Source organism: Myxine glutinosa, chromosome 2, assembly GCF_964187855.1.
Source record: "Myxine glutinosa chromosome 2, kmMyxGlut1.1, whole genome shotgun sequence".
Lineage (NCBI taxonomy): Eukaryota > Metazoa > Chordata > Myxini > Myxiniformes > Myxinidae > Myxine > Myxine glutinosa.
This window is the reverse complement of record NC_136262.1, coordinates 110,275,601-110,298,708: the sequence shown is the minus strand read 5'-3', so window position 1 is coordinate 110,298,708 and position 23,108 is coordinate 110,275,601. Positions and strand designations below refer to the sequence as shown.

Here is a 23,108-nt window from a genome sequence, read left to right as displayed (position 1 = left end):
CTCAAGAACGCGGCCCAGGCGTTCCAGCGCTTAATGGACGGCGTGCTGCGCGACCTGCCATTTCTTTTCGTCTATCTGGACGACATCCTCGTCGCCAGCACATCCCGCGCCGAGCACCTCCTCCACCTCCGAACACTGTTCGGTCGCCTCAGCGAGCACGGCTTAATTGTCAACCCGGCCAAATGCCACTTCGGCACGATGCCCGTTGACTTTTTGGGCCACCGCATCACCAAGACCGGGGCCGTGCCGCTGCCGACCAAGGTCGAGGCCATCACCACGTTCCCGCGTCCCCGTTCCATCAAGGCCCTACAAGAGTTCCTCGGCATGGTGAATTTTTATCACCGATTCGTGCCCTGCGCTGCTCAGCTCATGCGGCCCCTTTACGAGGCCCTCCGGGGCAAGCCGGCCAAGCATGACATCGTTTGGTCCGCGGCCATGGACGCGGCCTTCGCGAGCGCAAAACGGGCCCTCGCCGACGCAACGCTGCTGGCTCATCCGGTGCTCAACGCGCCCATCGCCCTCACTACGGACACCTCCAACTATGCGGTGGGCGCTGTCCATGAACAATGGGTGGACGGGGTTTGGCAGCCACTCGCTTTTTTCAGCCGGCAGCTCCGGCCGAACGAGTTAAAATACAGCACGTTCGACCGCGAGCTGCTCGGTCTATTCCTGGCCGTTCGCAATTTCCGACACCTCCTGGAGGGCCGCCCGTTCACGGCTTTCGTCGACCACAAGCCGTTGGTCTATGCAATGGCCAAAGTCACGGAGCTGTGGTCGGCCCGCCAGCAGCGCCACCTCTCCGCCATGTCGGAATTCAACACGGACATCCGGCACGTCGCCGGCAAAGACAACGCCGTGGCCGACTGTCTTTCTCGGGCCAGCGCGAACGCGGTCCACCTCGGCGTGGACTTCACGCTCATGTCGGCCGACCAGACCACCGACACCTCGGTGCAGGCCCTCCGGGCGGCGGACACGGGCCTCCGCCTGGCCGACATTCCCTTCATGGGCACCGTCCTGCTCTGCGACGTCTCCCAGGGCCAGCCTCGTCCCAGCATGCCCGTTTCCTGGCAGCGCCGCATCTTCGCCTCCATCCACGGCCTTTCTCACCCGGGCCGGAAAGCTTCTCAGAAGCTGGTGTCGGCGCGTTTCGTCTGGCACGGCCTTCGACGGAACGTCCGCGACTGGGCCAACGCCTGCACGGCCTGCCAGCGGGCCAAGGTCCACCGCCACACCCAGGCCCCGCTAGCACCTTTCACCGTGCCTGCACGGCGTTTCGACCACGTCCACGTGGACCTGGTGGGTCCCCTGCCCCAATCGCGGGGGTTCACCCACCTGCTCACCATGTTGGACAGGACCACCAGGTGGCCGGAGGCCGTGCCCCTCACCTCCACCACCACCGCCGACGTGGCGCAGGCGTTCATCGCCACCTGGGTCGCGCGCTTCGGCGCACCGGCGGACATCTCGTCCGACCGCGGCCCACAGTTCACGTCCGAACTTTGGGGCGCGGTCGCCCGCTCGTTGGGGGTCACGCTGCACTGCACCACGGCCTACCACCCCCAAGCCAACGGGTTGTGCGAGCGGTTTCACCGCTCCATGAAGGCCGCACTCATGGCCGGCCTTCAGGACGACCGGCTGCCGTGGGTCCTTTTGGGCCTCCGCACGGCCCCCAAGGAGGACCTCCGGGCGTCTGCCGCCGAGCTCATCTACGGCCAGCCGCTCCGCGTCCCGGGCGAGTTCGTGCCCGACGCTACCAGTCCCTGGTCCGCCGCACACCAGCGCTCGGACCTCCAGGAGGCCGCCCGCCGATTTGCCCCTGTGCCAACGTCCCGCCACGGTGGCCCCCAGTCCTACATCCCCCCGGCGCTTCGCACAGCGGAGTACGTCTTTGTGCGTCATGACGCGCACCGGGGCCACTCCGGCCGCCGTACGACGGGCCCTTCCGGGTCTTGCGACGGGGCGACAAGTCCTTCGTCGTCGACGTCGGCGGCCGGTCGGACCGGATCTCTGTGGACCGCCTCAAACCGGCGCACGTGGACGTCGACCGACCACCACGGTTGGCCCTTCCTCCACGGCGAGGCCGCCCCCCGTCTACAGTTCCCCCCGCTCGACCACCCACCACCGGATCGGACCCCCACCCACGACCCTCCAGGGGTCGCTTCGTTCGGGTCATCTGGACCCCCCTTAAATTGACCCTGCCAGTGCAGGTCGATTCTGGAGAGGCGTGTACACAATCGCCTTGCACCTGCCAGGACGCGGCCAGGGCGCGATCGCCATGCCGGGCTCGTCCGGACGGGCCCAGACGCGCCTCTCCTGGGCATGCCCGGACTCGCTGTTCCCGGGCACGCCCGAAACTCCCGGGCACGCCCGGTCTCGTCTTTCCCGGGCATGCCCGCTCTCGCCTTTCCAGGGCTCGCCCAGAGCACCTGGGCACGCCCAGCCTCGACTTGCCAGGCCGCGTCCAGGACGCCCGGGCATGTCCAGACTCGCCTTTCCAGGGCTCGCCCAGAGCGTCCGGGCATGCCCGCTCTCGCCTTTCCAGGGCTCGCCCAGAGCGCTCGGGCATGCCCAGCCTCGACTTGCCAGTCCGCGTCCAGGACGCCCGGGCATGTCCAGACTCGCCTTTCCAGGACTCGCCCTTGACACCCGGGCATGCCCAGTCTCGGTTTTCCCGGGCAAATGCCCGGGCATAAATGTGTATATATATTGCTGCCCGATAAACGGGCTTTTCAGAATACCTGAGCTGTTTTGTTTCAATAAAGCAACTCGGACGAATTCCGTCTTTGGTCGCGTCAATTCTTTCAACTCACGTTGGAGCGCAGCTCCTTCAATAGCACCTAAACCATTGACTTATGATGTCATGCTCACTGAACTTTTTGTTCGTCATGGGCATGCGATTATGCATGCAAAGTTTGGGCTTGATCTGTTCAGCCGTTGCGGAGAAAAAGGGGTTTGCGTGTTTTTCACGAAAAACAATATGGCGGCCGAACCATGTGACGTATGACGTCGAAATCTTTTCCATTATGATTTTTTTTTTCACTTAGGTCAGGTAAAAAAAAAAATCATATTCGTGGCATCAAGGGATCTATTTGTCGAATTCTAACCTTGTAATGTTAGTACTTTTAATATCCTAAATAAACGCATTTTTTGGTCCCATTGCAGAGTTCTTTAGAATGAGCCATGACTCCATTTTTGCCATTGAGCCGTTTCGTAGATATATAGGGGCAAATTTGAAGGTGTTTTCCAAGATGGCGCCCATGACCTCTGACGTCATAATTAGCATATACAGGTCTAGCCAATCATTTGGTGAAAATTTCGTGCCAATCGGACCAACAGTTGCAGAGAACATTGATTTTAAATTTTTCGGTCATGAAAAACAGAGGCGGAAGAATAAGAAGAAAAACTATTGGAAAAATAAATGGGTATTCCTCTACAATCTACATTGTAAATGTCGAGGAAACCTAATAACAAGATTTTAATATCATCATGTTTGAGTTTGTTGTTGTATTTAGAGAGCTTATAGTTCAGCTCTGGGAAAAAATACAGTACCTGTTTGTCCAAAAAAAACTTTCACATTTACTTTTGGAGGGATGCAGGAAAAACCAAATGTCTGAGCAGTGTTTTGAATGTGACATCACAGGTGTATAATTAACTTTACTCACTATCTTTATCTGAAAAGACCTGGCACCCCCACCCATCACCCCCCCACCCCCCTTCTACTTTCTTAACAATTCTATTGAGGAAGTTCAGTCATTCAAACTACTAGGTCTCATTAACAGCCATGATCTTTCTTGGGCAAACCACATTTCAAAGTTGGCCTCCAAAGTCATCCACGGACTGGGCATCCTCCGTCGTACAAAGTCTTTTGTTGGCACACCTGAACTCCTATCAACCTGCAAGGCTTTCATCCGTACCTTGATAGAGTGCTGCTCTCCCCTCTGGGCTGGCCTCCCTGCCTCATCTTGCTCAGCTTGACACCATGGAAACCAAGGCCTTCAAGATTATTTGAATCTCCCATGATGAAGCTGAGTCTATGGGTCGATCACTTTGCCGTCTCAGACATATTGGTGGTCTCTCTGTCTTCTACCGCCTCCTTTCTGGTCTTGCACCCTCTGCTCTTTCCATGCAGGTTTCTGCAGAGCTCATACGGTCAACCATCAACCATCAACGCCTTCTCGTGAAACTATCTAAACCCAGATCACTTCTCACCTCTACTCATTTATTCCTCCTTTTTCCTGCCTGTGGAACCAACTTCCATGCCCTCTTCAATCTTATTATGTCGCCCAGTCCTTCAAGACAGCTGTTCACTACTACCTCAGATCATTCCCAATCCAAAACCATGATCTTTTCTAACCTCGTTAACTTCCCCACACCACCCCAATCCCTCCTCCTTCCAATTTCCAGTTTTCCCTCCTGAGAGTTTCTTTCTGGATCCATCTTGTCCCCCCCCCCCCCCCATGCATCCTCTCCCACCCCTAATTGCTCCCCACACCCATTGCTTGTCAAAGTCCAGGTCAGACCAGGTCACTCTACTCTGGACATGCTGCTTCTGCTGTCTCAACAATGTATGGAGGTCCTCAATGCCAAACAGGAAATCAGAGCTGTCTCCCTTGACATATCACATGCCTTCGATACGGTCTGGCACTCCACTCCGCTCTGCTCAACAAACTCTCCTCCAATGGTATCCATGGAAATCTCCATGCATGGCTTGGGCACTTCCTCTCTGGTCATTGTCAACGGGTGGCCCTGAATGGTTTTCTCTCATCTCCCCTTCCTGTTCTGGCTGGAGTTCCCGAAGGTAGTATTCTGGGCCCTGTGCTTTTTCTGGTCTTCATTAATGATCTCTCTGACTCTCTGGAAAATCCTCTCTAACTCTTTGCTGATGACTCCACTCTCTGCCACTCCATTCCTCATCCCTCAGATCGGCAGTCTACAGCCTCCTCACTCTGCAGACCTGGACAAAATCACAGACTGGTCAAACAAGTGGAACATGTCTTTCAATCCTGACAAATCTCACACTCTTACTATGTCTCTCCAAAAAGACCGACTGGACAATCCTCCCATCTACTTTCTCAACAATCCTCTCCAAGCAATTCTGTCACTCAAGCTTTTGGGTCTCACTATCTGCCATGATCTTTCCTGGGAAAACCACATTTCCAAGCTGGCCTCCAAAGCCAGTCGCCGACTGGGCATCCTCCGTCGTGCGAAGTCCTTCCTTGGCACACCTGAGCTCCTCACCACATACAAGGCTTTCATCCGCAGCTCAATGGAATACTGTTCTCCTCTCTGGGCCGCTGCTCCTTCCTCACACCTAGCTCGTCTTCACGCTGTTGAAACCAAAGCTTTCAGAATCATTGGAATCTCCCGCGATGAATCTAACTCCGAGGGCCTTTCACCCACTCACCGCAGGCAGGTTGGTGGTCTTTCTGTCTTCTACCGACTCCTCTCTGGCCTAGCGCCCCCACCCCCAGCTCTCTCTGTGCTCTGTCCCCCAAATATTCCTGAAGGTCGCACAAGATCTGCCAGCAACCCTGTTCTGGTGAAATTGCGAAAATCAAGACTCTCTGCTCACCTTCACTCTTTCATTCCTCTTCGCTCCCGCCTCTGGAACAAACTCCCTCACTCTCTTCAATCCCACTCCTCCCTCCAGGTTTTTAAAACAGCTGTTCACCACCATCTCTTATCTTTCCCCATTCAAAACCTTGATCTTTTCTACCCCCATTAATTCACCCCAGATCCACTTTTTTGAAACACCGACTTCTTTCCTAGAAGTCCAAGCAGTGTCCATGTTTTACACCTGGTTTTTTTTTTTACCTCTCCCACCCCCCTCCTACCCACTCCACTTCCCATGCCTCCTCCCCCCAAGCCCTTTCCCTTCCACAGATCTCCCGATGTCCCTGTTCTCTCCTGTTGTGCTTGTGTGCTTCCCTCTCTCTCCTCATCTTGTCTCCCGCTCCCTTTATTATATGTTTTATGTGTCCGTTTTTTTGTGTGTGAATAGTGTTAGCTCTTTGCCTCGATCGTGCACGTGCCTCGATCTTGTATACAAAAAAAAAAAAGTCTGTCTCCATCTTGGCCTTCAACTCTGCTGTTGGTGCCCCCCCCCCCCCCCATTCTCTTCCCTTCAGTGATTCCGCTCTCTTCAGTTTTCTACATACAAAAAAGCTTTTAACATAAGTACATTGCTATGGTTTTAAAAACGCCCACCAATTTAGTTTAAGCCACAGTGCATCTGCAAATGGTGACCCTTTATCATGGAGGTAACAGGCGGATGTGGAGCAATGAACGATAGATGAAAAGAGTGAAATAAACTCAGTGAAAGAAGGAAGTATGAATGTCTGGATTGAAAGCCGGAAGAGTGCATCTATGGTACTGTAAATAGCAGTGCAGGGATTGGCGTGCGCCGATCAATATGTATCATTGCCATCAGGATAGGCAGGTGTTTTTCCCTGGCTCCAGCAAAGAAGAGTCTGGAATAGCCCAAAAAAATATTTTTCACGTATACCTCTAAGGATTTTAACAGCTTAGTGTTTATTACTGACATTTTTATGAAATGATTATTTACACCTTAACACTTGTACATATGCACTAAGAGTTCCAAATGAGAGATATAAATTGGAATCCACAGATACAGGTTGGTCCACAAAATGATAACACATTTACACAATAAAAGTGTAATTGAAAATTTTTCATTTGTATAAATGCAAAAACATATGCATTAAGTTTGAACAATAGTCTTTGCAGAGATGCAATGGCCTACAAAAATATTCACCCCCCTCCCCCCTCCAAAGTTTTCACACTTTTATGCCACCTACCTGAGCTTATTTCATGATGCTTTCAAATCAAATTTGATATATAGAGTCTTCACAAACTTCTCCAACGTGATATCGGTAAAAAAATTCACATAAAATGTGAATAAGTTTGATTAACAGAGAAAATCAAATGATTCTCAGTTGCACAGGTGTTCAACCCCTTTGTTTAACTGATGAAAAATCACTTCAGGAGCAAACTATTTGTTTGAAAGGTTACAAAATAAATGTAATAGGTTTCACCTGTATGTAATCAGTGGTTTCAATTAAAAATTAAACTGTCCAGTTATCTAAAGAGTTTTAAGGTGAAACTCACTTGGTCAACCAATAAGTTAAATATGAAGACCAAGGAGCTTTCCAAAGAAGTCAGACATAAAGTGGTGAAGAAGCACCGTTCAGGAGAGGGTTATAAGAAGATTTCAAAGTCACTCGTTATCCATTTGAGTGCAGAGAAATCCATCATCATGAAGTAGAAGACATATAATACCACCCAAACTCCACCCAGATCAGGTTGCCCATCCAAACTCAGCAGCTGGACAAGCAGGAAACTGGTTCAGGATGTCACTGTAAATCCAACAATGATTTTGAAAGATCTGCAAGGCTCTATGTTCGAGATGTGGGTCAGTGTTCATCAATCAACAATATCCCATTCCTTTACAAAGCTGGCCTCCATGAACAGGTGGCAAGAAAGAAGCCATTATTGAAAAAGACGCATCTAAAAGCCTGCATGGAGTTTGTGAAAACCCATCTTAATGATACAGCAGACATGTGGAGAAACCTTTTGTGGTCAGATGAGAAAAATATTGAACTTTTTGGTCTAAATTAAAAGCGTTAATTCTGGTGCAAACCTAACACTGCACATCACCCAGTCAACACCATCCCTACTTTCAAGCATGGCGGTGGCAGGATCATCTTATGGGGCTGCTTTTCATCAGCAGGGACTGGCAAGCTTGTCAGGATAGAAGGGACAACGGACGGTGCAAAGTACAGGAGAATCCTTGATGAAAACCTGCTCGAGTCGGCCATGAATCTGAAACTGGGTCGGAGATTCACATTTCAGCAGGACAATAATGCGAGCACAAAGCTAAAGCCACACTGGAGTGGCTGAATAAGACGAAAATAAACGTTCTTGAGTGGCCCAGTCAAAGTCCTGAGAAGATTGCAGTCCATCGACAATCTCCATCAAACCTGGCAGAACTCGAGAAATTTTCACATGAATAATGGGCAAAGATTTCACCATCTCACTGTACAAAGCTGGTAGAGACGGACCTAAAAAGACTCGTAGCAGTAATTGCTGCAAAATATGCTTCCACCAAGTACTGACCAAAGGGGTTGAATACTTTTGCAACCAGTAAATTTTGATTTGTACATGTTTTTTGGAGGTATTCCTGACAGGTAATCTCCTTCAACTATAACAGTGTTTAGTCTGATCTCTTCAGTTATGAATAAAAAGGTTTATTTGGAAAAATTGTTTCTACACAATTCATAATTAATCTAAATGTGGTATTATTGGTAGGGGGTGAATACTTTTGCAGGCCACTTTATTTGTAACAAACAATGCTCTATATGACCCCCATTTTGCCTTTGTACTGCCTGTAAATAAAGTCTAGGTTCATGGAAAGGTGAGGTGATAGAGGGAAGAACATAATATTCCGACTGTGGGGCTGAGACAACAGGTAGGTGGACAAGATGGAGGTAAACGTAGCAATCTACAAGTAGAGGAAGAGAGGTGAGAGAGAGCTAATTATGATTAAAACAAATCAAAGTGAAGGATGCAGGATGACCCGAGATGGTGGTGCAAATGCAAAGCCAACTGGAAACCCATGAGGCAAGAGTGGGATTGAACAACTTCTGGAAAGGATTTGCAAAAAAGTGATGAACAAAGTAGTGGAGGCAAGTAGTGAACCTGGATTTTGGAAGTTTTATAGGAAAATGGTTGCTCTGAAAATTTAAACAACATGTGTGATGCTCTATGGACCTGTGATGATCAGTGGACCTGTGCTTCCGCTTCTTTATAGGTGATGCCACGAATGATGAAAACTTTGGATTCCACAACATCCAGAAGAGACAGGTGTGAGGCACGGGCACCAGCAAGGTGTTAGAGGAAACTAGTACTCAATTTGGATATGGACAAAGGCGTTGGAGGTTGTGAGTACTTGGCTTCATCAACAAATAACTTGGCACGACAGAGGATGCCCAGTGTGCTGCTGGCTTCGGAGGCCAGATTTGATAGGTGATCTGACCAAGAGAGGTCCCAACTGATGGTGAGACCGTACGTTCTGAGCGACTGTACCTCTTTCAGTCGTAAACTGTGGAAATAAATATATGGGTTCATTTGACAATCCTTCGGTATAGACAAGGTGCAAATGTGAGATTTGCCTGGATTGAACGGTGTCTTCGAAGTGTTAGACCAGAATCTGACCTTTCTAATTTAGCAAAGAGTGAATCCTCTGCTGTCAGCATGTTGAGGTGGAAGTTATAATGTGGAGTCATCCGCCAATAAGATAGGGTTCCCAGGGTATCACAGAGATGACTAATGGGAATAAAGAAGAGGCTGGGCCAAAAATGCTGCCTTGGGAGAATCCAGCCTCTAATTGGACAAGAAATGAGAGGATTCTGTTGAGAACAACTTGCAGAACTGATGGTGGGAGACAGGGCCTTTGTTGAAAAATGAAAGACGATATTAGCTGTGATTGTGGATTCCGTGAACTCACTTATACGAGTAAATGGAAGCAAGTCAGCCAACCTCTGCTTAATTGGACCTCTTCTTGCACTCTTCTTGTGAATTAGAGTGATTTGAGCTACCTTTCAAACAGATGGAAGGTGGTCTCCAGGAAAGTACAAACTGAAAAACGTGGACAGAGGGAAAGTGAGAAAAGCATAGCAGAATTTTCTCTGCCTTCTCGAGTGAAAAGGTCACAGTGTCCAGGAGGCGGTGGGGGTGAGGGTCTACGATTGGGACAGAGAGGGAGGGGTTGGGTATACGAGCTCGGTAGACGAACGCTGAAGAAGAAATTTATCCTCGTCTTGAGTGGAGTGAGCTCTGATGTATTTCAGGGGACCTCCTTATAGGTGGAGGCATTGAACCGCAAACAGAATTAACAAGGTGATACCCAAACTTTGAAAGAAATCGTTTGGAGAGTTTGGCCTTATTGTTTTCCAGATTATGTTTCCTAGCTCGCTTGAAGATGGACATACATTTGCACGAGCCTTGCAAAATGACCTAAGATTGCCCTTGGCCGGATTCACCTTCCATAACGAGAACACAATTAGCTACTAGATAGCCCCAGCCTCACCTGGTGTACTGGAGACATGCAAGAACAGTTTGCACACAACTTTATAGACAATAACAGTTTGCTTTCCATTTTCAAATATATTCATCCACATTTCCTACATTACTGACCTTGAGGAAGTGAAGAGAGAGCCATTAACTCCTCCAAAAGTGGACAATGCTACAGAAATCGGCATCAGCCATGCCATGACTCCCAGAACGTTCTCTCCAAATGTCTGTGACAGAAAGAGATGTTTGTTTGGAAAACAGCACAGCAGACTTTGGTTAAGCCAAATTAATATTTTCTGGAGACCATTGACTTTAATGAATACTCAATTGCACAACAATAATTGTGCGAGAGCGAGCTGAAAGCTAATGCTTCCTATTCTTTTTCTCCAAAATATGTGAAGATATTCAAATGAAGCAAAGACAGATACTATGATCAATCCCAATCGGCTTGTACCAAATTTGGTGCAAGTTGTGACCACAGTGCGGTCATTCTTTTTGATAAAAGCCGATAATATTAAAGGGGTTAGTGGGTAGTGCTGGGTAATTTCTTTCAATTTTCAATTATTTAATTTTCATTTTTTCAATTTTCAAATATTTAATTTTCATTTTTTCAACTTTCAATTATTTGATTTTCATTTTTTCAACTTTCAATTATTTGATTTTCATTTTTTCAATTTTCAAATATTTAATTTTCATTTTTTCAACTTTCAATTATTTGATTTTCATTTTTTCAACTTTCAATTATTTGATTTTCATTTTTTCAATTTTCAAATATTTAATTTTCATTTTTTCAACTTTCAATTATTTGATTTTCATTTTTTCAATTTTCAATTATTTAATTTCAATATTTTCAATTTTCAATTATTTAATTTTCATTTTTTCAACTTTCAATTATTTAATTTTCATTTTTTCAAATATTTAATTTTCATTTTTTCAACTTTCAATTATTTGATTTTCATTTTTTCAATTTTCAATTATATAATTTTCATTTTTCAACTTTCAATTATTTAATTTTAATATTTTCAATTTTCAGTTATTTAATTTTCATTTTTTCAATTTTCAAATATTGAATTTTCATTTTTTCAACTTTCAATTATTTGATTTTCATTTTTTACAATTTTCAATTATTTAATTTTCATTTTTTCAACTTTCAATTAGATAATTTTAATATTTTCAATTTTCAATTATTTCGTTTTCATTTTTTCAATTTTCAAATATTGAATTTTCATTTTTTCAACTTTCAATTAGATAATTTTAATATTTTCAATTTTCAATTATTTCATTTTCATTTTTTCAATTTTCAAATATTGAATTTTCATTTTTTCAACTTTCAATTATTTGATTTTCATTTTTTACAATTTTCAATTATTTAGTTTTCATTTTTTCAACTTTCAATGAGATAATTTTAATATTTTCAATTTTCAATTATTTCGTTTTCATTTTTTCAATTTTCAAATATTGAATTTTCATTTTTTCAACTTTCAATGAGATAATTTTAATATTTTCAATTTTCAATTATTTAATTTTCATTTTTTCAATTTTCAAATATTGAATTTTCATTTTTTCAACTTTCAATTATTTGATTTTCATTTTTTACAATTTTCAATTATTTATTTTTCATTTTTTCAACTTTCAATTAGATAATTTTAATATTTTCAATTTTCAATTATTTCGTTTTCATTTTTTCAATTTTCAAATATTGAATTTTCATTTTTTCAACTTTCAATTAGATAATTTTAATATTTTCAATTTTCAATTATTTCATTTTCATTTTTTCAATTTTCAAATTTATTTATTTTTCCCCACTATTTAATATCTTTATTATTTCATTTCCCCCATTATTTAATATTTTTATTATTACGGTTCCCGGATGGACGCATTAAGCATTGTTTGTCGGTGTTTGTGTGGTGTCCCACTTTTTGGGGAAAAAAAGAATTTGTTTTCATGATGACGCAAAATTTCAAGTGCTCCTAATTGGCTAATATCACGAGTTGGCCTTTAACCATCAGCGATCTCCAATCGCAGCCCTCCAGTTCTTCTCTCTTTCCAGGTAATCCCATATGGCTTCGGTGGGACTCCTGTCTGGACTCTGGTGTGGTCATTCTCACAGTTGGAGCACACCAGCTGGAACCTTGTTCTCCAAATACTGTTTCACTATATTGGAAGTGTGTTTTGGATAATTCTCTTGTTTGGAAAATGAATTAACCTTCGATTAAACGATTTTTTTTTCAAACACGGGATCATGTTTAAATTAAAAGTGCAACGGAATTCTATCAAATTGGCTGCATTGCATGATCACCATGATGACATCATAGTTACAATCGTGTGGAAGCATTCTATGTTGCAAAATCGTTATTAGAATTTGAGAACGGCTGAAATTTTAGAGCAAGATGAAAATCAAACTTAAGCAGGGGTTTGGGATTCAAATGCAGCACCACACCATTACGTCTTCCCTCATCCAAACCTCCATCAATATATTTATTCTACAAGGTATTGTGAAATCCTGTTTTTCATATTTTTTGTTTTCGTTATACTTTGTCCTGAATATGTAGACAATTCAGGAATAGAAAGATTTCCTAATCAAAGGAAATTAAAATAGAGTCAATGAGCCATGTTAGTACTACATGTATAAAGCTGTGTTTACACAGAGCATGATGTGTCTGCCAATCAGGGGAGACTGGTGCAGGGAGCACCTTCAGATGCTTGTTACCACCCAACCAAATGCTTGTGCAGGGCTCACACACCTTTACTCCTTATACGAATCCATGGTCCTAGACGGATCAACTCGTCTGAAGGTTCAATCGACCATGTACAAACTTCCTTTCCCAAGCACCTCGCTTTCCCAAACTCTCATTTGGCCCAGAATAATTTCTGTGTGAACACACCTGTGTACGATGAAACACGTGTGCAGAGGTGAAGTGCCTACCACAGCAACTGCGTTGGAGTCCAGGAGCTCCTGAGGTGACATGGCGGTGATGTACGCCACGTTCGCGAATGTGTACAAAAATGTCACAAGTGGGATGGAGATGTATATGGCACGGGGTAGATTCCTGAAGACAATGAATGCAGGTAACTAAGGTGATGCATATTACCTTGGCATCATATTTATATAAATAATTCAACTCTGTTTTCCACATGGGGCTTCCAATTCCTAGAGAGAGAGTCGGCGTTACACCTGTCGGAACGTAGCATGCTCGCCATTGTGCTCCCTTGTTAGGGGCTTATCCCCGCCATTGTTGCACTCAAGCGCAACTCCAGCACTGGGGGGGGGGGGGGGGGGGGTCACCGCAACTCGGACTGAGCACGCTGTATTTTTCGCAACAGAATTCTAGGCTGATGGAGAGACTAAACGATAGAGAGCAGCAGGTTCACAGACTAACAGAGGATCAAATGAGAAGAGGAAGACAAAGCCATTGACTTTTAGACGACATCATCAAGCTGACTGTCCATCAGCACTTAAGTTGTACATTTTAAATACCCCACACTGTCGTTCTGTAAATAGAAACCAGCATGATGGGCCAAATGTCCTTAACTTGTAATTGAGGGTGACTGATGAACAAAAAAATTATAATTCTCATCATTTAGCATTGTATCAATCAATGCTCACCTGTTAATTAATTTCAATAGGTATCTTAATCCAACAGCAGCATTGTGTGATGACGTCACAGTTACAATTGTGTGCAAGCGTTTTAGGTTGAAAAAACACCCAAACTTTTTTGTAAATATTTAAATTGCAAATAAAAACTTGTTTTATATATGAAAGCAATTTGTCTCATTTAATTAATTAATATGAATCCCCTTAGAAGCAACTTCATTGGAAGAGGAGGCCATTTAGCTTTTCAGGCCTGTACTATGGTTGCTAATCTACTGTTGCTTGTCTGTGCTCTTCTGTTTTTAAGTGCTTAGCATCAAGTAAGGAAACAGCAAATAGCATTTTAAAAGTCTTTGGTATGGCCTGGCCGGGGTTACGAACAGCCGACCACCCAAACCCGAACCCGAACCCAAACCCCAAACCCAAACCCAAACCCCAAAGCCAAACCCCAACCCTATCAGCCCAAAACCTAACTCAAATCCTAACCATAACCCAAACACAAACCCTAACAGCCCAAATCCTAACCCTCACCCTAACCCGAACCCGAACCCGAACCCGAACCCAAACCCTAACCCGAACCCAAACCCGAACCCAAACCCTAACCCTAACCCAAACCCTAACCTGAACCCTAACCTGAACCCTATCCATAACCCTAACCCGAACCCTAACCCTAACCCGAACCCTAACCCTAACCCGAACCCAAACCCTAACCATAACAGCAGGCACTCAATAGTCTATACTCCATAACATGCCGTCAGGTTTGGCAACATGCCCAGTGTTTGGCCCAATTAATTTGAAGTTATTCCATTATCCACCAGATGTCAGCAGGAAACACACCTGAATGGATCTTTCAGCTCCTCTGTGACGTAGTTGAGAAAATTCCAGCCAGAATAGGCAAAGGATCCCTGAAGGAATGCGAGAGCGATGAGTTTTATGTCTGGATCGTTCTGGGTGATAAACGCGTTCCGGGCCTCCAGCCAATAGTATTCACCTTCGGAAGGATGTCCAGACACACAAGGAGATGACATTAACTGGTGGACATTTCCTCTGTCTCTTACAAATGCAGACATGTCCCTAAATGCTACATTACCTTCTTCACAGTACAACTTTGTTGTGGAAACATGAAAACCCTTTGCACTAGTAATAGGCGTCCATAACTACCCTGGCACATTAACTTACAAACAAATTGACTGATTGTATCATTCAGGGGAGGGTAGATGAATTCCATAAGGGATCTAGATGTCCCAAATACTGTCAAAAGATTAAAAGCTTTTCTGACATCATTTCATGTCTCTGGCAAATATTCCTACACTTTCTCATAATTGTGTGTGTATATATATATATATCGCTGTGTGCTTCATCATAACCCACAAATATATATATATATATATATATATATATATATATATATATATATATATATATATATATATATATATATATATCTATATATATATATATATATATATACATACATATATATATATATATATATACATACATATATATATATATATATGTATATATATATCTTATTATAATTCACCAAATGTCTGTCTGTCTGTTTCCAGGTACCGCAAAAACGGCTGAACCGATCGCAACGAAATTTTGGGTGGGTAATTCTGGGACCCCCTGGTGTAAAATAGGCTATATTGTTTTTACAATTTTTTTCCCCCAATTTTCAAATTTTCTAAATTTTTCCAATTTTCCAATTTTCCCAAACACGGTGGAATAATATTTACCGATATGAACAGTGATGTGACTTTTATTGAAATTCTACAAATACTGTTGAGATTTTGATGACTCGCGTGTGATATGATTTAACGGATGTTTATATAAATCGTTTAAAATAAAAAAGCCTTCAATTTTTGATATTTTGCCTTTTCATTTGGGCCTCCCAATTGAAGCCCCGCCCATAGGGCGGGTACCGTTATTAGTATATATATAATGCAACTCCTAGGGGGAATCAATCTCTCAGTGTCCACAAAGCCTTACAAGCAATGGTTCATGAAACCAGAAGCAGAGAACATAGCATAGCTGCAGACATGTTTTGCCTTATGCTCATCAGTATAGTATCATGCTTGAAGTTTTCTGCTCGGATTGACATTACATTTTAAATACTTACACAGTACCTATAGAAAGTCTACACCCCCTTTCAAATTTTTCACCTTTTGTTAACTTATAACCTGGAATAAAAATGCATTAAAACAGACTTTTTCCACCTTTATTTACACATCATAACCCACAACTTGCAAGTGAAAAACAAATTCTACAAATTTCAGAAAATTAATTTAAAATACAAAACTAGATTATCTTGGTTGGATCGGTGTCCACCCCCCTGAGTTAATACTTGGTGGAAGCACCTTTAACAGTAATTACAGCTGTGTCTGTTGGGATAGGTCTCTACCCACGTTGCACACCTTGATTGGGCAATATTTGCTAATTCTTCTGTACAAAACTGTTCAAGATCAGTCAAGTTGCGTGGGGAGCGTTGATGGACAGCCATCTTCAAGTCACGCAACAGATTTTCGATTGGATTTAGGTCGGGGCTCTGACTGGGCAACTCACGGACATTCATCTTTTTGTTCCTTAGCCATTCCAGTGTAGCTTTCGCTGTGTGCTTCAGGTTAGTGTCATGCTTAAAGGGAATTTCCGTCACAATTTCAGCTTTCTTGGAGAGAGCAGCAGGTTTTCTTTTAGGATTTTTCTGCATTTTGCTCCATCCATTTTCCCTTCTATCCTGACATGTGCCCCAGTCCCTGCTGATGAGAAACATCCCCATAACTTGATGCTGCCACTACCTTGCTTCACAGTAGGGATTGTGTTCTTTGGGTGATGTGCTGTGTTGGGTTTGCGCCAAATGTAACGTTTTGCATTTCGGCCAAAAAGTTCCATCTTCGTTTCGTCAGACCGCAAAACTTTATTCCATATGGCTTCAGAATCTCCGGAGTGGTTTTTTGCATACCCCAAACGGGACTCAAGGTAATTTATGAGTAATGGCTTTTTTGAGTAATGGCTTCCTTCTTGCCACCCTACCATACAGGTCAGACTTGTAGCGTGCTTGGGGTATTGTTGTCATATGCACACAGTGACCAGTCTTTGCCATAAAGGCCTGTAACTCTTTCAAAGTTGCCATTGGCCTCTTCGTGTCCTCTCTGATCAGTCTCCTCCTTGCTTGGTCATACAGATTGGAGGGACAGCCAGATCGAGGCAGGGTCTTGGTGGTACCATACGTCTTCCACTTCTTAATGATTGCTTTAATTGTGCTCCAAGGAATACTCAAGGCTTTTGAAATAGTTTTATACCCATGCCCTGATCTATGCCTTTCCACAACTTTATCCCAGAGTTCTTTTGAAAACTCCTTGGTGGTCACGGTTGAGTCTTTGCTGTGAAATGCACGACCCAGCACAGGAAACCTACAGGAACAGCTGATTTTATTCTGAAATAATCTGAATCTCGACAATGTAACACAGGTAGAGGCCAATTAACTTGGTGTGTGATTTTGAAGGGGATGGGTTACACTTGAGCTATTTTACAATTGCTATTATAAGGGGGGTGGACACTTATCCAACAAAGATGGTCCAGTTTTGTATTTCTAATTATTTTTCTGAAATTTGTAGAATTTGTTTTTCACTTGGAAGTTGTGGGTTACGATGTGCAAATAAAGGTGGAAAAGGTCTGTTTTAATGCATTTTAATTCCAGGCTATAAAGCAACAAAAGGTGAATTTTTTTGAAAGGGGGTGTAGACTTTCTATGGGCACTTTAAATGGTAATATCATCTAACTGTGTATGTACACACACACACACACACACTGAAGTGAAGGTATATTTGTGGGAATGAAGCACATTATAATATTTTCCTGAAAAGGAAGAGCAAGAAAACATATTTGACCCCCTCTCACACATCCCCTACTCCTAAACCACCCCTCATATCTAACCCTAACACTAATCCCATAGCGAGGGGTCTCCTGGGTACAACATATGCTGATGTTATAAAACTAGAAGAATTGTGTGCAGTGTATATGTTACCTTTGCATATTTGTACAAATCCCATGATGATGATGACGGCGAGGGCGAGCAGCTTTCCCATGGTAAACACGTCCTGAACACGTGTCGCCCACCTGACGCTGGCGCAGTTAATGAAGGTCAGGATTACTGCACACAGTCAGCAAAAACTTTTGACAAAGTTTATCAGTAACAGAGATGGGGCATGTAAGGTGAACTGCACATGCATGGAGGGTGGTGTCCCTGGATGAAACAATAGCCCTTTTGACATACATTGTCCATCAGGCAACTTTCATGCAACAGAAGCCGCTGTGGCGAATTGCGAAGAATGACACAGTATATTGATGGACATCATTTTATTTGACCAAGTAAAATTGTCTGTGGTGGTGGTGGTGGTGGTCATGCCCATACTCTTGACAAAACATCGTTGTACTCAAGACATGTTGTGGATATTTTTTTTACGGCTAGAATTAGGTTTCCACTCCATTGCAAGGTGTGGCACCATAAAACACTAATGAGAACATGAATCGGAACACAAACCTGTAATTTAGCAGTAGTTTGGCTCTGAATTTTGGCAAATTGTATGTTGTCTCATCCCGAGCGTGCGTACGCACTCATGGTGAAGCCAATGCTTCAGTCTATCAGTCTGGCAGTGAAGCAAAATTGGAAATCATTCCAACCAGGAAACTTTCATTCGAAATTGTTTTTATGTATACAATATAGGACTGTGGTGGTGGTATAAGCTGGTATAACTAATTTAATGTGCTAAATAAGGTGGTGTAAAAGAGGGTGCATCAACTGCAGTAAAATGTTGTTATATATATTTGAAAGCCTGGTGTTGGCTTAGCGGTTAAGGTGCTGGCTTGGGATCCTAGGATCCTGGGTTTGTTGGCTTAGCGGTTAAGGTGCTGGCTTGGGATCCTAGGATCCTGGGTTTGTTGGCTTAGCGGTTAAGGTTCCGGCTTAGGATCCTAGGATCCTGGGTTTGTTGACTTAGCGGTTAAGGTGCTGGCTTGGGATCCTAGGATCCTGGGTTTGTTGGCTTAGCGGTTAAGGTGCCGGCTTGGGAACCTAGGATCCTGGGTTCGAATCCCGGTCGATCGCTGAATTAACACCAGGGGGGTTGACTCAGCCTGTCATCCTTCTGAGGTCGGCAAATTGAGTACCAGTTCACTGGTAATTCCCTGTGTGTTGCAAGAGGCGACTAACAGGGTTGGCGGCAGGAAGGGCATCCGACCATAAAACATTGCTTCAAAAAGGGAACCATGGTGCCCAAAAAAGGCCAACCTGTGGGGTGCTCTGTGGGGAAAAATGGCCTCTAAAAGCGGTTCATTCTTTCTTAATTATATATTTGAATACAGATTTGAACACTGATTTATATATTAGAACACACATCGCCTTGTTTGCACTTACAAAACCCGTTACGCCCTCTCAACCAATCAAATTTGTCAAGCTTTCTGAGAGCGGAGTAACAGCGAGATTCGGACAAAATGGCGGCTTCTAGCGATGCTGCAACAGAACTAACTTCATCCAAAAATATTTTGTTTATTTAGCATCATTTTCTTAAAGATCATTCGAAAATCGTCTGTTTCTCCAGGAAGAGTTGGCAGAAGGTTCAGCTCTGGACTGTTCTACTTGACCCATTCGTATAGTTGTCATCGGGCCTGTTGGTCAAAGTCCACGGACAAAGCTAATAGTAATATAGGTCGTGCTCGGAGATGCAAAGCAAGCATTGGAAAGACCCTTCCCATATCCTTTTTATCAATAACTGCACGGGGTAAGGTGTCCTATGAACTCCTTAGTATCCTGTGTAGTCGACAGATCGCACAATGACAGACATAGACCAACTAGTCCAGGTGGTTGGAATAAAGGAAGTACAAAGATGTCCATATTTAATACTCATTCTCCCAAATGACAACAAACATTATATGGGTTTCTCTCGCTCTCCAATAACATTTCAGGACAGTATGCCATGGCTTCTAACTTGCCAGGGGGAGGCAAAGATATTTTTTCCCCCTTTGCAAAAACTTTTAGAGGCAAACACATCACTTTGATTCCAATGTGGCATCAAAAAACACCTGCATCAGGAAAAAAAAGTGACAAGCTTTAAACGACATAAAGGGGTCTCAGGTCAGTGCTGAGATTCACAGGTGCATAACCTCACAGTTTTGAGAGAAACCTTTTTGACTTGCTCTGTATCTGGATACTTTTATGGCATTGTGGTTGTTCACAAAAAGTACAAACAACAAAACAAACACCTTAATGTGCTTCACAAATAGCAACCAAAATCCCTGTCCCTTTACAATCACAACTTTACAACATTCCTTTTATCCCGACTGGAATTCCACCCATTTTGCGTTAATGCATCCCACTGATAGGCCGGATCTGGATTCGGACCTGAACCAAAATCGAATTGGCTTGTTCTTGTCATCTAACTAACTCATCCACCAAGTTTTGTCGAAACCTGTCCAAAACTTTTTTAAACATGCTATATATATCGTTTTTGGTCCAATATCTCAACGGTGAAGAATCACTTAAAAAATAAAAAAAATTCTCGTATCCGGATCCGTGTTCAGATCTTCACCGAAATCGAATCAGTCCTTCCTCGTCACACCCACAACGTGTCCACCAACATTCGTCCGAATCCGTCCATAACCTTTTGAGATATCGTGATATATATTGGTTTAGCCCTCTCTCTCTCAATGGTGAAGATTCACTTTAAAAATTCTCAGATCCAGATATGGATCCGGATCTTCACCAAAATAGAGTAATTTTGTCCATGTCTAATACCCAACATCTCCACCAAATTTCGTCCGAATCCGTCCACAACGTTTTGAGATATCTTGTTCCCAGAAAGACGGACAGACAGACAAACAGGGGTGAAAACAACCACAACTTTTTGACAAAAAAATAATAATGAGGAGAAATCAGTGGATTAATTTTTTTAATGAAAAAGGACATTCCTCATAAAAGTCAAAATTTATTGGATTATTGTGCAGAGTATCTAGTTCTGAGAACTTTTTGAATGCCCCATCTGTAGTATCCTCAACAGAGGTCTGGTTCATTGCGACTGTTTTTGACCTAGTCCATATAAAGCTGAGTATATGTGACCGCGAGTGTTCGTCAACAGATTCTAATCAGGATCGCAGCAGATAAAGCATTTGCAAATGATGCAAATGAAGTACAGTGCAGGGTTTCCAAAGCATTGGCACGCGACCCTCGGATTGGGAAATGGCACAGGAATTTAGAGCGTGTAAAAGAGAGGAACCATCCAGGCATCGCAGACTGGCTGTATTGATCCGATGCCAGGGGTATCTGAATTGGCCATTTAAATGGCATTTACTACTCTCACTCACAAAAGGAACTCGTGGCCCTGCACCAACTCCGGTGTCCATCACCCATCCGCGGACAAGATACCTACAAGTCCTGATAATACCCCAATACCTCACACCATCTCCACTGCATCCGGGTACATATCCAATTAAAAATGTAAACCTGTCCACCCAATCCATTGCCACTACCTTTACCTTTTGAGGGAGAGCATTGCATGCATAAACCGTTCTCCGACTGAAAGACCCTTGCCTTAATACTACCCTACCACTCATCTTTACCTTCAAGCTCACACCTGGCTCGGCTTCACGCTGTTGAATCCAAAGCTTTCCGAATCATTGGAATCTCCCGCGATGAAGCTATCTCTGAGGGCCTTTCACTCACTCACCGCAGGCAGGTAGGTGGTCTTTCTGTCTTCTACCGACTCCTCTCCGGCCTTGCTCCCCCAGCTCTCTCTGTGCTCTGTCCCCCAAATATTCCTACAGGTCGCACAAGATCTGCCAGCAACCCTCTGATGGTTAAACTGCCGAAATCTCGGCTCGCTGCTCACCTTCACTCTTTCATTCCTATTTTCTCCCGCCTCTGGAACAAACTCCCACACTCACTTCAATCACACTCCTCCCTCCAGGTCTTCAAAACAGCTGTTCACCACCATCTCTTATCTCCCCCCATCCAAAACCTTGATCTTTTCTACCCCCACTAATTCACCCCAGATCCACCTTGTTTGAAATTCCAACTTCTTTCTTGGAAGTCTTGGCAGTGTCCATATGTTTTATACCTCTCCCACCCCCCCCCCCCTTCCCATGCCCCCCCCCAAAGCCCTCTCCCTCCCACAGTTCTCTCGATGTCTCCATGTCTCTCGGTCCCTGCTCTCAAATGTTGTGTTTGTGTCCTTCCCCCTCTCTCCCCATCTTGTCTACCGCTCCCGATGTTATTTGTTTTGTGTGTCTGTTTGTCTTTCTGTGTGATTAATGTTCGCTCTTTCACGAGCCTCGATCTTGTATACAAAAAAAAAAGAAAAGAAAAAAAAAGCAAGTGTCCATGTGTTTTATAGCTCTCCCACCCCCCCCCCTTCCCGTGCCCCCCCCAAGCCCTCTCCCTCCCACAGATCTCCCGATGTCCGTGCTCTCTGCTGTTGGACTTGTGTGCTTCCCTCTCTCTCCCCATCTTGTCTCCTGCTCCCTTTATCTTATGTTTAATGTGTCAGTTTGTCTTTTTGTGATTAATGTTAGCTCTTACATGAGCCTCGACCTTGTACACAAAAAGAAAAGAAAAAAAGAAGCTATTCACTTTGCTTGTACCTCATATATCTTTCAGTGGTTTTTTTGTTGCCGGACGGTACCCTATCGTTTCACCACCAACACAAGAACATCGGATAATAACTCGGGGTAGCTCCTTCCAATAACCAAGTATCGGCTTACAAATCGATGGCAGACAGAAATGTGTTTACATCCTCTGTTGAAGCTGTCTCTTGTTTGGTTTTGTAAGGCAGCAGTGCACTTGAGGCTGTGTTGTTTAACTGGGATTGCTTAAGCAACCGAATGAGAAACCAGAACTTGATATTTCAGTAACACAGCCCTCTCCTAAAACATGATACCATCAGCTGCACTTTACTCTTCTTGTGCAGAAAATGCTCTTTTAGGAAACCAGGCCCACCAACCATGGTCTCTTTGTTGTTGCCATCCAGAGTACTTAGGTCCTGATGTTGAAAACCTCAGTCAATTCCAAAAAAAGGGTTGCCTTGTGGATTGCCTGCAAACGCCCATGAAATAAATGTGATAAAATACAATGATATCCCCTGTCTGTCCCGTGTGAGCATGTGAGTGTATATACATACATATACTGTATATATATATATATATGTAGAAATATGATATAAGATCAGGGTGGTTGGGATTATTCATTTTAAAAGGAAAAAAAGGTGCATACAACTGATAAGTAACTACATATACTCTGCTAATCTAGTAATAAACAAGCAAGAGCAGACCCTGTCTCAGGCGACCTCTCACCCACTTCCCAACGAGCTTCCTCGGACAACAGACACAGAGCCTCTGCACGTGTCTGCTTTTATTCCCGAGGCAACAATTTATTTTC

At 43.8% G+C, this 23,108-nt stretch overlaps 1 protein-coding gene across 14 annotated transcripts in view; it reads right to left on the bottom strand.

Moving 5' to 3' along the window:
- The window catches only part of LOC137421435 (large neutral amino acids transporter small subunit 2), a 120,539-nt gene that overhangs the window by 23,675 nt on the left and 73,756 nt on the right, over window positions 1–23,108 (bottom strand). For 8 of the 14 annotated variants that reach the window (XM_068107494.2, XM_078771403.1, XM_078771400.1 and 5 more), the window contains 5 exons: window positions 17,709–17,834; window positions 14,516–14,669; window positions 13,013–13,136; window positions 10,210–10,313; window positions 6,371–6,467 (listed from right to left, as the gene is read on the bottom strand). In XM_068107494.2, coding sequence (XP_067963595.1) covers window positions 6,371–6,467; window positions 10,210–10,313; window positions 13,013–13,136; window positions 14,516–14,669; window positions 17,709–17,834 — 605 coding nt within the window. The other 6 variants (XM_078771401.1, XM_068107500.2, XM_078771402.1 and 3 more) reach the window with 4 other exon arrangements.